The sequence below is a fragment of the Nothobranchius furzeri genome, chromosome 15 (genome assembly GCF_043380555.1).
Source record: "Nothobranchius furzeri strain GRZ-AD chromosome 15, NfurGRZ-RIMD1, whole genome shotgun sequence".
Classification (NCBI taxonomy): Eukaryota; Metazoa; Chordata; class Actinopteri; order Cyprinodontiformes; family Nothobranchiidae; genus Nothobranchius; species Nothobranchius furzeri.
The window spans coordinates 62,229,697-62,246,016 of NC_091755.1; the positions used below are offsets into that span (position 1 = coordinate 62,229,697).

General features: G+C 42.0%; 1 protein-coding gene across 5 annotated transcripts in view; it reads right to left on the reverse strand.

Annotated features, from left to right (window-relative positions):
• cacna2d3a (calcium channel, voltage-dependent, alpha 2/delta subunit 3a) overlaps window positions 1-16,320 on the reverse strand; it is a 341,398-nt gene that overhangs the window by 67,527 nt on the left and 257,551 nt on the right. For 4 of the 5 annotated variants that reach the window (XM_070545074.1, XM_070545073.1, XM_070545071.1 and 1 more), the window contains 2 exons: window positions 7,782-7,915; window positions 6,566-6,583 (listed from right to left, as the gene is read on the reverse strand). In XM_070545074.1, coding sequence (XP_070401175.1) covers window positions 6,566-6,583; window positions 7,782-7,915 — 152 coding nt within the window. The remainder of the gene's footprint in view (window positions 1-6,565; window positions 6,584-7,781; window positions 7,916-16,320) is intronic. The other variant, XM_070545072.1, reaches the window with a different exon arrangement.

The window sequence follows — 16,320 nt, forward strand, 5'->3', positions numbered from 1 at the left end:
GGCAGTGCTTCTAGTTTGGATCTGGATATCTTCTCTCTCCAAAGACCGCTGGAATAATTATGATATTTATCTTTCCAGCAGCTGTCTGTATCCGCACACAGTATCCGTTAGAGATGAAAGCTTGGCGCTGCAGTGAACAGAGGAGTGCTTGACAAGCAGTAGTCTGATCCTGTCCAGTTAGAAATGTTCAATTCTCAATATAACAGTGACTTGTTCAGTTTTTGCTCAAGTAACCGTAAATTAATGAAGCATTAAGTAAAAGCTAGAAGATTTTAAAGAAACCTTAGGAGTAGCAATGCTGTCTGCTTTCTTCTAAAATGCCAAGTAATATTTTGGGATTTAAATTTTCAATAATCGCCTAAGATCAAAAGAAATGTTTAAGCTGCTGCCATTGGTTCATTAGGGGTTAGGCGTGGGCAGCATTACAGTAATACCAAATAAAGCCTGTGTTAAAACGTAGCAGTGGTATCAGTTCCAATACGTCATGAAAAAAAGTAAAATTAATGGCAAATGGCCTATATTTGATATAGCACCTTCCAGAGTCCGGGAAGCCCCCAAAGCACCTTTACAACACAATCAGTGATTCACCTATTCAGACACACATTCACACCTTCATGGTGATGAGCTACGATGTAGCCACAGCTGCCCTGGTTGCCGTACACAGGCGCCGCCGGTCCCTCCGACGCCACCAGCAGGCAAGGGGGTTAAGTGTCTTGCCCAAGGACACAACGACAGCGACAAACTGAGTGGGGCTCGAACCTGCAACCTTCTGATTATGGGGCGACCACTTAACTCATGTGCCACCATCGCCTTAAGTGTGTCTGAACCATAAGCTAATTGAAGCGAGTTTTCACCACTGAGGAAAAGAAGTCGGTCCACAACGTCCTATGTTGAAGCCAGAAAAGATAAAAATGCTGGTTTTTCACATGATAAATAGTTTTATAAGCTGCATATTTTAAACGTTGTTAATATCATGTGTGTTATGTTGTTATTGTTTCAGAAATATTTTTTGTTATTAAGTTTCTTAACTGTGAAAGACCAAGCCAACATCTTGCTAATTCCACTTTAGCCTTACGTCATCATCTTTTAATTGGTCCCTGTTATACCGTACACCTTGGTAAGATGTGGAGGAAGTTGGACGGTAACCCCCAAATTCCACTACCTCCGCTCCGACACGAACGCCGGAGCAAAATCGGTCCCATTGTAGTCAATCAGAGCAATTCCACTACTGCGGCCATGCTCCGGCAGTGCGGCGCCGTGCGCCGCCCTCTGTTCCGGCGTCCGGCAAAAATAGAATCGATCCTATTTTCGCCGGACGCCGGAGCACCTCCGCAGTAAATGGACAGAAATCACAACGGCCCAACAGGAAAAGGAGCAAGCACAATTTCCGTTTTTCACAATAAATCGATAAACAAAAGGCGTTTTTTGTTTCATATGCACAGGTTTAACAACTTTTAACAACTATCAATGGCGGCTGAAGTTTAAATGCACAAAAGTAAACCATAAATACAGTTTCTACTATCAAAGTAGTCGCCCTTTGTTGATCCAAACACTGCTGATCTCTCAACACAAATGATAGGGAGATTAAACAGCTCATGCCGATGCTTCTCCCACACAACGGGTGTTTGGATCTAACTTCCGCGTTTATTGCTCAGACTGTATCGCAAGATCTCGAAAGTCCCGCGCATGCTTGTTTGCCCCCCTCAGGTCTCCGCACCGGAGCGGAGCCGTTGTAGAGCGGGTACCAGTAAAAATTGAGTTCGGAAGCGAGCGGCTGCGGAAGGCGGGGGCGGACCGGAGCGGAGGTAGTGGAATTTGGGGGTAATAACATTTGGAAACTGTCCAAGCCTATTAGGGATCAGGCGTGTCTCTAGTCCCAAACAGGACATTTCATCAGACAAGTGTGGAAATAAGCCTTGGCCATTGCAAAATCTACACTTCTTCTAAAAATAAATTCGGATATGAAAGTAGGTGTGTTTGGTTGCTGGATTTAAAGAGAACATTTGGACTTCAGAAAGAATAAGTCAGTGACATTATAACTGCAGCACTTTGCCATGTGAAGGAATTTGAAAGAAAACCAAAAGTAAAATGCTAAGACTTTGATGAACAATTCATATCAAAATGATGTTTGCAGGAATAGGAATTGTCAGTTTGAAAAGTTAGAATGCATAACATGATCACACTAAGATGAGAATACTGTAGGGAAATCTCCATAACACCTGAAATCTAAACTACAATTGTGGACAATTTAATTTTAAAATGTCCATCCCACTTTTAGTAACCTTCGTTTTTTGCATTGGCTTGCATAATTGTACCTCGGAACTAAATACACAGTATGGTTCATTAAGAAACAATTTTAAATCAATTTGTAAAATTTTCTTGGACTTACCTCAAGAGTCCCTACATGGTACTTTTTCAACAGAACCAACCAATGTAACCACTTGTAGTTGGACTTTACATTCTTCCAGTCCACACCCTTCTTTACAACCAATAATAACAGTCTATGACAGGATATTGTAACAATCTGTTCTGTCTTCGTAATCTATTAAGGAAAAGGGGAATTGGTGGTCAGACAGCTGGTAATTGAAATCCAGGGACTGGTATTGAACACCAAAGGGAGAACAAAGCACACTTAAGTGCAGCTGTTGTAACAATGGATGGCCTTGCTGCTGTAGAATGTGATCGATCAAAAGGACAGAAGAAATGAGTAACGCATCATCTAACAATACCAAATCTATTTCCAAGCTGGGGTCTATTATATCATATATCACTGGACTGGCAAGCATTCTTTTCTCTGAATACGCTCTGCACGGAGACATTCATCTTAGAAGGAATGCATTTTGGTTAAGTTGTATTTGGTGAGAATCAGGCTTCCTTTCAATGCTTCAGGAAATGGGTTTTGTGAGTAATGTCAGTTTCACTGTAAGAGATGCATGAAGTAAACCATAAACAAGCACCTACTGAAATACAAAGATTTCTCATTAGACTGAACTTTAAACCAACATCTGTACTGTTAATGTTACCAACAAACTGCAACAGGATGTTTTCCTTTAAAATTGCTGCTAAAATTGTCACAGGAGTTGCAGGGCCTTGACATCATGCCCTGAACTTATGAACATGTCCAAAAACTGTGCATAGTTAATTCCTATTAAAAATAGTCTCACTTTCATTTCTGAGTCAAGAAGTACAGGAAACGTGAAATAACTTTGAAAAGAGTTTACAGCCAAATTGTGAAAAAGGGAAGAAAAAACAAAATGTAGTTGAAGCATTTTGTGTCTAAATTGTGACAAGAAAAAAATACTTTGTGCAACAGTTGCACAACTGCTGCAATTTTGTTGAAACTGCATCCAAGTGACCCAACCAAACATAAATATTGTAGATGAAATGTTGTAATAAACCTATTCAGTGTGACTTTGTCCCTGATAAATCTAGCCCAGTGGCCAAAACCTCTAACATGAAATCAGAAATAAACACACCGTTATTTGCATTATCATCCTTGATTTACTAATAGTTAGTCAGGCCAGAAAAACATGAAAAAGTTGTACAAATCAATTCCATCACAGTACGTTGGAAATGGCAACAAGAATATCAGTACAGTTGTCCCTCGCTGTAACGTGGTTCACTTTTTGCGGCCTGACAGTTTCAGTTTTTTTTTTGTGCAACTTTTCATGCCTTTTTTATTACAGCACATGTTATGTTCTGCTTCCAAATGGAAAAAGATTTGAACTCTGAGTGTTTAAACAAGAGAGAAAAGTGTGAAAATGTTAATGCATGCCTGAAAAAAGTGTAAAATGAGTGTGTGCAAATAAAACTGTTCACACATGCTTGAAATAAAACTGTTGAGACATTCTGCTGTGTTTCTGTGTGTGTGCCCCCAACAATAGTAGATGCATACCCAACAAACATCCATAATAATTGTAAAAAATTAAGCTGACTACTTCCTGGATTTCACTTATTGTGGAATATTTTTAGAACGTAACTCCTGCGATAAATGAGGAACCACTGTACACATGTTTAAATACAACTAGCACCTCTCTGGCATTCCCACCAACACAAACCCCTAATGAGGCACAATTACATACCCGGGTCTGTTTGATGTTTCAGGGAAACCTTAGAATATGGGTTGCAGTGACAAATGGTGTGGTTGGATGAGGTGACCTATGTTGCCTTGGAGACAAAGTTTAATGATGATAGTTTGTATAATAAGTGGAGTCAAACCCCCACCCTGCAGTCTCCTGTGGAAGAACTAAAGAAAACCCACAAGGGAAAAGAGCCTGCATCTGACAGGTGTTTGGGAAAATGTTGTGAAAGTTATCAGCTATGAAACTCTAGCTTGCAATCATCCGCTATGATATTTTGGACAGATCCACACGTGACTTTGTCATTTAACGCTGGGCGTACACTGTGCGACTTTTTCACTCGCAGCGTTCAGCTTCAGCTCAAACTGTACGACTTCCTCGCAGAGCAGATCTCACGAGTCGTGTGCTCACACTGTACGACCCAGTTCTCGCATGCGACCTGACTGCTCACACTGTACATCTGGTAGCAACACGTCGGCCCTAAAAATGTGCTAAAAATAGCAGTTTTTACTCAACACGTCAGACTTTTTTTTCTTGTTTTGCCTGTTGTCCTTCGAGAGTGCTGCAGGAGGACACACAGGGATTTATGGGGGTTGGATGAGGAAAACGAAATAAAGAGAGTAAATCTGTGTTTTGTGATCAGTTTAATTTGACATGAACACGACAAACACGCTTTCTTGACAATCTTTGTGAGTAAAAAAAACGTGTAGAAACAAAAACGAACAGCGTGTGTTATTAGGGAAATAGCGAGCGACCGGCGTTGATGCAGGATTGCGCGCGCATGCGCCGTGAGCGGTTCTGATACTTTTTGGATCGTAGCTGCTCGCAGCGCTGCTTCAACAGTGTGATACCCTCATGAGGGACGAGCGAAATATTAAACACACCAGAAGTCCCTGCGACCTCACGACTGCTGATCGGCAGCTGGTCACGTAGTGTTAATCGCCTCTCGTAACCCCCTGTACACTACACGACTGCTCGGCGCAAAACTCGCCCCGATGTCGTGGATTCTCGCACGACTGAAAAATCGGCTCAAAAAAGTGAAAAAGTCGCACAGTGTACGCCCGGCTTAAAGGTCATACAATCATGTTTCAGTTATGTCCTCTCACCCTCTTTACAACAGCTATCTACCCAACACCAAAGTTTTCCTTCCATTTATCCCTGTTATCTGTTTTTATTCCAGTTCTTTACACTCTTTCCACGTAACATGACCTGCACTTGTCCTAAAATAACCCCTCAGAGCTAAACCTCTCACCTAAACCTTGCTGAACATCATCTCTGATCTCTGCTGTCAGAACATTCGACAGAGTATAGGAAACAAAGCCAAATGAGCCGGGGAATGATGGATGAAGCTGGAGAGACGAAGGGCAGGAGGGTGCGGGCGGGGAACACGAGAGGACGAGAGAGAATCTCAGTAAGGGGAAGCTGTGGAGAGAGAGAGGTAAATGTGAAAAAAGAGTGGGGAGATGACGTTGGAGAGAAAAATGACTGGGTTGCACCGAGAAGGATGAGGAGAGCAAAGGAAAAGATAGGCTGACCCTATGTCTAGAAAGACGATACACACCAGCCCTGGAACACAAATCCCAAATGCTCATCACCTTTCTGGCAAAGAGCGATCCCAGAAGTGCCTAACATCTAATCTGACACAAGCTGGTGTGAGCATTTCTCTATTAATTTGGCTGCTTTTCCTTTCAGGGTTACTTTTAGCCAGGTGTGTTCACCATACACAGACTAGTGTGTCTAAAGTGATTAAGCACAAAGAAGTGATGCTGATTTTGATTATCGCATCTATGAATGAAATTATATCCACTATTTGATTACTACCGAGCCAGTTGGATGTCAATCAGCTGAGATCTATCACACAAACAGTGCTTTGTCAGACAAATGCCTGCTAGCTCTCTAATGAGACTGCAGTACACTGAGCTCCTGCTGGTGGAGAAGCTCAGCGCTCTTTTTGTTCATCATCATCATCATTGTTATGATTATAGAGCCGCTTATCTGGAGCCACATATGATTCACTAAAACCCAATAGAAACGATCAGAACAGATCATCCTAACATAGTCATTAGGGACTATTGGATTTTCAGCCTGAAGATGACGAAACAGCTCATTTTGGAGAATTTGATCAAAACAAACAACACAAGCAATCTCGGTTCCACAGTAAAAACACAGATCGAAGAGAAAACTTAAACTTACACATGACCACACACTGCCAGCCTGGACACACTTGCGAAGCACAGCTAACAACATCACAACTAATGAATGACAATGCTCTTAAAAAAGATCAGACATGCACAAAAAAATACATGGAAAAACTGTGACTTGTGTCAGGACATCAACAAACTACACATGTGCCCACAATAAATACTTAGTCATCTGAAAAGTTTGGCTTTCTTTTAAAGAGATAAAAAAAAATCATGCATGCACATGAATGAACATAAATGTACAGCAGCCTCAACGACATGATGGCCTCAAACTGGAACTTTTACCTTTTGTGCTTGGGGGAGCTAAAAGGGCATTTTAAAGAGGAGGAGAAAGAGGAGCAGGGAGAGGAGGGGGGAGTGCAGAGAAAATGTCAATACATCTGCGAATAAGGGTGAGGAAGCTTTTCAGTGCCCACTTTGCTAAATGGAGTGGCCGAAGGATGCATAACACCTATTGTCATCAAACAATTACTGTGTCAGGAAAATAAATCGTCCTCTAACCACAGGAAATAATTGGTTAAACGGTCATAAAAGTGACCAATTTTTATGAATACATTAAGATCAAAAAGGCAAAACAAAGTAATTACAGATGGAAAAGGATAAAACATGAGAGGCATATGGAACTAGAATTGGGACAATATCTCATGTAACATGTACCAAGTTTTATAACTTGTAGCATGTTTTTGTAACTGTAATTTAACGTTTTGTTGTATTTAATTGACATTTTGTAACTGTAACACGTAACTTTTATTTTGTAACAAAGACGAACGAAAGTTACATGTTACAAAATGTGACTTACATGCTACAAAACGTAAGTTATGATGACAAAACTTGGTACAAGGTACTTGCAATATTGTTCCAATCCTAGCTCCATAGAGGAAAAGGTATCATTTCATGCAGGGTTGGTTATAAATCAGTATAGAAATAGCTGAGAATGATCACTCTGAAGATAATTACCTGAAAAAAGCATGAAGAGGTCAGTATGCTAGAATGTTTGTTTCTACTTGCAATAAATGAGAAATTATCTTTTCAGGTCTTGTGGGTAAAAAAAAAACTTTCTTAATAAAAAAAAATTATATATATATATATATATATATATATATATATATATATATATATATATATATATATATATATATATGTTTTCTAATATTACAGTATCACAAAACAATAAAGGACAATAAGCTCATTGCATTTCAACAAAAAGCTAATTGTCTGCCAGATGCATTCTGGGATGTGGTAAATGATCTGCTCACTCTACAAGACATCCCAACACACAGGAGGAACATTTACTTAATGACTCCATCTGGTGCATGTGCCAGAATGCACTTTCACACTTCAGCAGCCGAAGATACAATCTCCAAACATTGTAAATCCTCTGCTTGCCATGTATACAAAAATACACAAGCTTCATAAAAGAAAAACATGGGTTACATTTTCATTTTGCCTCAGTCCATCACGCAAATTGTCAGAGATGTCAATTTGCCTGCAGTAAACTTACAGTGCTATCAATGTAAGCCTCTGTCCACACTGTGTCGTGCTCTCGATCAATGACTTTGGGACGACTCAGCACATGAAGGTATTCCATTACATTCTCTTGAACATCCGCCAATGTTGAAATTTGAGTAAAGTACCCTGATAGGGACAGAGAGAGAAAAAAAGAGAAAATATATATATTGTTATTCAAATTCTGAAGTGAGAAGTTGCTGTGAAACATTTAATTCAATATTTAAAGGCACAGTGTGTAAAACTTTTATTTGTTTACTATTGAATTCTGCATGGCCCATTCACAAACATTTGCTTTCTCATTAATATATCTTAGCAAGGTCTGTTCTAAGTATTCTTATTAGCTTCAAAATTTACATTTTTATAAACTGTGGTCAGGCATGAGGTCCTGCCCCAAGTGGAGGAGTTGAAGTATCTCGGGGTCTTGTTCACGAGTGAGAGAAAACTGGAGCATGTGATCGATAGGCGGATTGGTGCTGCATCTGCAGCGATGTAGGTATTGTACCGGTCTGTCGGGGTGAAGAGGGAGCTGAGTCAGAAGGCGAATCTCTTGGTTTACCGGTCGATCTACATTCCTACCCTCACCTATGGTCATGAGCTTTGGGTAGTGACCGAACAAACAAAATCGCTGATACAAGTGGCCAAAATGAGCTTTCTCCAAAGAGTGGCTGGGCTCTCCCCTAGAGATAGAGTGAGAACCTCAGTCATCCGGGAGGGGCTCGGAGTAGATTCGCTGCTCCTCCACATCGAAAGGAGCCAGTTGAGGTGGCTCAGGCATCTAGTTAGAATGCCACCTAGACGCCTCCCTGGTGAGGTTTTCTGGGCACGTCCAACCGGGACGAGGCCTAAAGGGAGACCCAGGACGCATTGGAGGGACTATCTCTCACCTGGCCAGGGAACGCCTTGGGATTTGCCCAGAGGAGCTGGCCCAAGTGGCTGGGGAGAGGGAAGCCTGGGCCTCTCGAATTAGGCTATTGCCCTCACGACCTGACTCCGGATAAGCGGATGAAAATGGATGGATGGATAAACTGTGGTTGATCTGCCAAACACTGCCGAACACTAGCACCACCAGTCTTTCCGACCACCACCGGCAGGCAAATACAGTAGCTGTTTAGGGACAAACAAGATATAATGCTCCATATTTGCGCTTTGACATAAATGTACTCCTCCCTCTAAACACCGTGTGGGGGTGGCGCCGGTTATCTCCGTGGCACCCTTGCTGGTTTGGGGGAAATTCTGCTCCTTCCACTTGGGTTGCTTGTCCTGCTCCAACCACATGTGATCGCTGGATTGAAAGCTGGGAGTTGTTGATGACTATAGCAATGCGCGCACGGCTGCTGGTGAGACGGGTGAGACGGCAGCAGTGGTATGTGGTTTTTTCTGTGTGTGACCCCCAAAATAGCTGTTAGTGCTTCAGTGTCTCCCACTCCCCTGCAACTGTCTACGCACTGCCACAACCACATAATGCCTTTTTGATGCGTGGGGGCTACATGCAATACCCACTCTGAGCTACGTGGCACTAAAGCAGGTGTCAATAACTCCAGTTCTTGAGGACTACCAACCTGCTAGTTTTCTGTTTCCTGGAGTATTTTAATCCTCCCCTTACCACTTTTAACTCGGCACATGCCTGTTACAGTTTTTGTCGATTGCTAAAACTCAAAAAGCAAAAATGAGGCACAATTTTCACAACCTCTACTTCTGTTCCCAATCGCTTGACTCAATTTATCACTACTTAAGATTTCCTTATCATATTAGAACTCTGATTTTCCTCCTTTACACTCTGATATCAATTTCACATTACCTTGCTGTCAAAACACAGCACACAATTCTCAGGTTTACACACAACTTCTCACATAAATTGTCAAAGCTTCAATCAACAACACACAAATATTCAAATCTCTAAACTTTCGGGTCTGGCGAGCAATTTGCAATCAGGGACTGCAGCATAAACGTAAGTTTCCACAAGGCTACCCAGGTGTATGAGTGGTTTCAGGACCACCCACGGTTTTCCATTTGATACCTTCCACCTTATTCCCCCTTTCTCAATCCCACTGAGGAGTTTTTCTCAGCCTGGAGGTGGAAGGTGTATGAAAGGAATCCACTGCTTCAAGCCATGGAGGAGGCTTGTAGAGATGTGGCCTTTGAGGCCTGTCAGGGCTTCATGAGGCACTCGAGGCAGTATTTCCAGTGCTGTTTGGACCAGGAGGACATCGTCTGTCATGTTGATGAGGCCCTCTGGCCAGACAGAGACTGGAGGCATGATGCCCCATGGTATCAATAGATAGTGGTGGTCAATGGAGGAAGTGGGAAGTGGGGGGCTGTGTTATCGGTGCATGTGTGAGTTCAGGGTGGTTATTGCTTTGGGGAAGAAACTGTTTTTGAGTCTGTGGGTTTTTGCATTAATGCACCTGTAGTGCTTTTGATAGGTATTTTGTAATTGTTCATCTTTGTTGTGAAATCTTTTCCTTTGTCTATGTGAAGAGTTACCTCACCCTTAAACAGGGATTTGTTAGGAAAAACCCTGACCTACTTATCAAGCAGAGTTCACTCACCCTTGCTGCTTAAATGTGTTAGGAAAAACCCTGACCTAGTTACTTGTTTTTACGTTTGGGTGTTTTCAGAAAACTCCTTTCGACTCGAGGTGTTTTTCCATTAGTTGAAGCAAACTGGTCAGACAGGGGTTTCACACTATTTGTGGGTGTGTATGTTCAAATAAAAGCTCTTCACAAGCTTCGGCTCTTTGTGAGAGGAAAAATGGCTTCTGACTCCAGTGTGTCTCTGTGCCTTTCCCTCACCCGTTGCAAAGGAAGCTTTGTAACATATTTTAAGGTTTGTTACAATTTACCAAATTATCTATATGTGCTTTGACTTTCTTTAAGGTAATAGAGGAGGTAATATGGGAGAGAGACGATGGAAAGCTCCGGAGGGGGTTTGGGCCTTCTCCCTCTCCTCTGTTTCTCTTTGTGTAAGGTGTGTTATTTCAGGTAAAGGACCATGGCGCATATAAAATACCTAACAGTTAATTGGTGCCGAAAGCCAGGATAGCAGATGCCTTCCGGTGGGGGATCGCCTTCGGGGAGCCGCATGGCCACTTCCTCATTAAAGTCCGGCCAGCTGAATTGCCCTCCGGCCGGCTGCTCCGCGGGCGAGCTTCCACCTACGGCTCTCGCTCTACCGGGACGAAGAATGCCAAGTGAGTATCTAAATTAAATTGCACCCTTTTACTAAATAACTGGTTGGCAGTGTGTTTTTAAGCTGATTGTGGTGACTAGGCATTCACGCACGAAAAGACGTTTTCATGTCCAGCTAGGGGGTTGCACATGTGAACCATAGAGGTAGCACTGAAACGTGAACCGTGGCTGTAGACCTGGCCTTGAAAGAAGGAGGTTGTAATTCGTCTGTGTCTGCGCGCACAGGCAGCCCACAATGCTGTGGGTGGTAAATACAGGTGAATGTGTAGTGGCACCTAAAACCATTAATGAACCAGCGTTGCGCTAAAGAAAGCGGCAACATATACACGCAGTACAGAGTCCATGTGCTGGTGTCGAGTGGAGAGGATAGTTGCTAAAAATCACACTGTCGCTGGGATGTTAAATAAAAATTTCATGGTGCAGACAGGTACCCGAGTTAATCATCGTTATAATTGGCTAAAGGAACCCAAACCGTTCTAAAATTCACCCCTTGTCGTTCTGTGCTGCCTGCCGACTCATTGTGTTTCTGTGTGTGAAAGCCTGCAGGTCGTCTAGGTATGCGTGCCTCAGGACTTCAAGGAATGTTGTGTGTGTGGAGGTTCGGATGCAGTTCTGAGTGGGTGTGTTCGTATGTGTGTGTGTGTAAGTGTGTGTGTGGAAAAGAGATGAATCTGAGGAGGAAGCTGTTTATCACCAGCAGGGTAGCTACAGAGGGAAGTTTAATCCCCAGAGGGGTGGTCGTAACAGCAATCAGAGACAGTGGTCCTCACTAGACCACTTACAGCCACTCGTTTGTTGGACTTGAGGAGGTCAAGGTCACATGTCATGTGACTGTCCTTCCCAGTCAGATGGCCCAGATAACAGAGACCCCAATAAGGGTCCCCAAAAGAGGCAGGGGTTTCCAAACACAGAGCCGACCTAGCCGTGAGCCTGTCAATCATCAGACTGCCTGTTAAATCTTCTAGGCAGAGACCTCATGTCAGTGTTAAAAATCTCTATTATCCCCATAAAAGATGACATGAGAGCTGTTCGTGTGGCTAAATGATTGCTTTTATCTCCATGAGTGTGTGACTGCTGTTACAGTTTTTTTCGATTGCTAAAACACGTTTTTCAAAACTGTACGTTTCTTTCAAAACTGCACACACAAAACCCCAAACATAACACACAAATTGCTAAACCGTGGCTTCCCTTTGCAACAAAACCCTGCCATCACATATCGTAACATGTTCCCAAAATGGAACACATGTTTTCATTTGGTAAACACAGCCACATTTTCACATGACACACACATACCATTCATTGCTTAAACACAAGTAGCCTTTGGGTGAACACTACCAAGCATGGAAAGAACACTGAAGAGCAAAACTGAAAACACATTGTCTAAATGGAACACAATGAATTACACACTGAATGTATGACAGTGCTCACTTTTCTCTGAGACAAACATTAGACATCACACAAATTTTGAGACAAAACATTTTATTTTTACAGTTCCCCCCACCCCCCCCCACCCCCCAACCCCACCCCGGCCACCCCCACCCCACAGAATTTGAGACAAAACATTTTATTTTTACAGGTACCCCTCCTCACCCCCCACCGCCCACCTCCACCCCACCCCCCTCACCCCCAGCCACCCCACCCCACAAATTTTGAGACAAAACATTTTATTTTTACAGTTACCCCTCCTCACTCCACACCCCCCACCCCACCCCACCCCACCCCCGGCCACCCCACCCCACAAATTTTGAGACAAAACATTTTATTTTTACAGTTACAGTAACCACCTCCACCCCCTCTCCCATTCAAGCATAATCATGGGGCATCATGCCTCCGGTCTCTGTCTGGCCAGAGGGCCTCATCAACATCACAGGCGATGTCCTCCTGGTCCAAACAGCGGTGGAAGTACCACCTCGAATGCCTCATGAAGCCCTGACAGGCCTCAAAGGCCACATCTCTACAAGCCTCCTCCATGGCTTGAAGCAGTGGGACCTGGCTCTGTGGATTCCTTTCGTACACCTTCCACCTCCAGGCTGAGAAAAACTCCTCAGTGGGATTGAGGAAGGGGGAATAAGGTGGAAGGTATAAAATGGAAAACCGTGGGTGGTCCTGAAACCACTCATACACCTGGGTAGCCTTGTGGAAACTTACTTTTATGCTGCAGTCCCTGATTGCAAATTGCTCACCAGACATGAAAGTTTAGAGATTTGAATATTTGTGTGTTGTTGATTGAAGCTTTGAGAGTTTGTTTGACAAGTGTGTGTAAACGTGAAAATTGTGTGCTGTGTTTTGACAGCATGGTGATGTGAAATTGACAACAGAGTGTAAAGGAGGACAATCAGAGAGCTAATATGATAAGGCAATCTTAAGTAGTGATAAATGGAGTCAGGCGATTGGGAATTGAAGTAGAGGTTGTGAAATTCGTGCCTCATTTTTGATTTTTGAGTTTTAGCAATCAAAAAAACTGTAAATTGACTTTGTGGTGTTGACGATGAGGAAGAGGGTTAACTGAAACCAGATCCCTGCAATTTATTATTTTCCTGTTAGAAACTAGATTTTCCAGGGTTTGTGGTTGACACTAATAGGTCACGTAGGTTTTAGATCTAAATAGTTCCCCTAATGCTCCTTTGTACATTTCTCTTTTGTGATGAATGAGTTACAGAATTAGAAGGTGCCTTTATTGTAAAGTATGATTTGGTATTAATGTGGTACAAAGCCTCATGAATAGTTTCTGCTTGGTATGTTGTATAACTGTAAAGAAGGTGCCTTATTGCCATTTTAAAGTGATAAACTCTTTTCCTTTGTACAAATTCTAACACAGATCTGGTTGTACCAGATTCGAGTTCCTGTGGAGGCAGATTAGCTGTGAGGCCTGATCTATGTCCACAGATGCCTTCTGCTACTGGATTTAATTTAAGAATGTGGTTTTGACTTGGGATGGTCTTTGTTTTCACTTGGTAAGGCTGTTCCTTCATGGAATGCAAACCTTAGCTCAGCAACCTGTTTTGTTTCATTGGTTAGACTAAGTAAATATGGTGCAATTGTAACATTTGTCATTTTCTTTGGAGAAGTGAGCTACTTTTATGAGACATATTGGTAAAATTCTCCAGTAGGACCATCTGAGATATATTCTTTGGGTTGGGGCCCAATCTCCAAAATAGGCTGATGTTTTCTCACCATATCCTATTTTATTTTATTGGGTTATTTTCTTTGGTGATAGAATTCTGCACAATGCAGTGCATGAGACATATTGTTTTGTGTCTAAGGGTTCTATATTATGATTATGGATGAAAAGCTTGGTTTAAAGTACTCTGACTCCATCATATGCTCTTTTATTTGCAGTTAATTGTATATTGGGTTTATCTTTACTTTTTACTTGCTGGGAGTGCGAATTTTCCAAACCTACATATCCAGATTTCAGGGGGTGACAACCTTAAACCCGGGTACATATATATATATATATATATATATATATATATATATATATATATATATATATATATATATATATATATATATATATATATATAAGGCTGTAGTGCCTATTTGCATACAAAACTACATATTGGGCATTCCAAAATAATGGTTGTCATCGTTTGAATCTCTCTGGTTCCCTGATATTCTGTTAAATCTTCATTTCGATTTGTTTTTCTTTTGTTATAAAAGTCTGCTGCTGCTGAGAGAAGTCAGTCCAGCTCAAAACTGGTTGAGCTGCTCATGCTGAACGGTCAATCACATAAGTGTTTTCTGGCTCTGAGCCAACAAAGACTTGTCTCAGATCTTGATCAGTAGAGGACAAAAGAGACAGAAATGCTCTGACCCAGTCTTCACACCCTGAATGTTTGTTATTTTGGTCGTAAGGTTTTAGTGATTTAATGATTTTCTTGTTGTTTTGATTTTATATTTAACCGTTAATGTCCTTAACTAACTTCTAATTAAGGACGTTTTACTTAGTGTAAATTGTGTTTTAATACTGCTATAGTAAGGGTGAACTGCCATTTACCCTTTTGCTTGTTTTGAATAAGGTTTTGAATAATTAGGTTTATTGTTTGTTATTTTGGGCTTGGTTCGAAGCAAACGCAGTGGTTTCAGCCTGTTATACATAGATTTCTTAGGGTTAATTGTTAAAGCTCTGTTCTTTTCTATTGTTGAAACAGGCTTTTCTTTTCTAATGATTTTGTGTTCTGATTAGTTACTGTGAAGTTTATTCAGTTTTGGTTTTCTAACTCCTGGATTGATGTATTTTGTTTAAATGATTTGTTTTGACTTTAAGTTGCCTGATCCGTAAACGATTAAGCATATCCTGATTTGAGATTTTGTTTTTGTTTCTTGGATTCTTGTCATGAGCAGACTCTTTGCCAACTTGAGATATCTGGCCATAATAATTTGACTTGCTGTTTTTACAGAAAGGTGTTTGTTTTTTTTATTATAAACCTAAAAACTTCTTGTTAAATGAGTCTTATCAACCAGTTGTTGGGTTATGTAAACTACTGGTGTAGGGTAGGTTAATACAACATGGATGATGAATTGATGAATGTACTTTGGTATAGTTTGCTGATAATTATATGAGTTGATTCCAGCTTAGGGATGATACCGAGTGGACTATGATGGTAAATTTCAGGTGAATTTTGGCCCCATTTGGAATCCAAACTGGACTATATACTGAATGGTTGTTGCTGAAGATGTCAAAAAGCCACAGTGACCCTTTTGCGCGTTCTCACCGCAGGCCATGGAACCAAGGAGTTTGGGGTCCTGTTGCACGTGATACTACCAAAATGAGGCGTCAAGGTCACTCATCTCATCCCTCCCACTGCTGCATACTGCTGAGAGGGCCACTACGACTGACCATCATCGGATGGAATGCATGTGGGCTCGCCGAGGACGGCAGATAAGTAAACGATCTGCCTTAAGCTTGCAGGGCCCATCCACCGTGTCGCTGCTGATGGTTGGGGATCGCCCTTTGCCCTAAAACCGCCCCTCAGCATCTGATGGAATGAGAGGAAATAGCAGCAGTTGGGAGGAACAACGGAAACAACACCTGGTGTTTGAGACCCCTCCTGGGTCCGTTCACACGACGCTGTGACCAGCCTCCAACGATGTCAAGATCCAGTACCCCAAGTCTCCCGTCTGGTTTCATGGCTATTGCTGTAACATCATCAAAGTTGTTGACGCACACATCTTTTGCTTTGACAGGCTCGAGGACATTTGAGCTGAAAAAAAAGAGAGTCTGGGTCTGAGATGACCCTTCTGTTTCATCTCGATGAAAGGGCAACACCATTCTATGAAAGACATTGTTGAGCTCAAACTACAGTTTCCAGTCCACGGACAAGGCCTTTGACCTCAGCT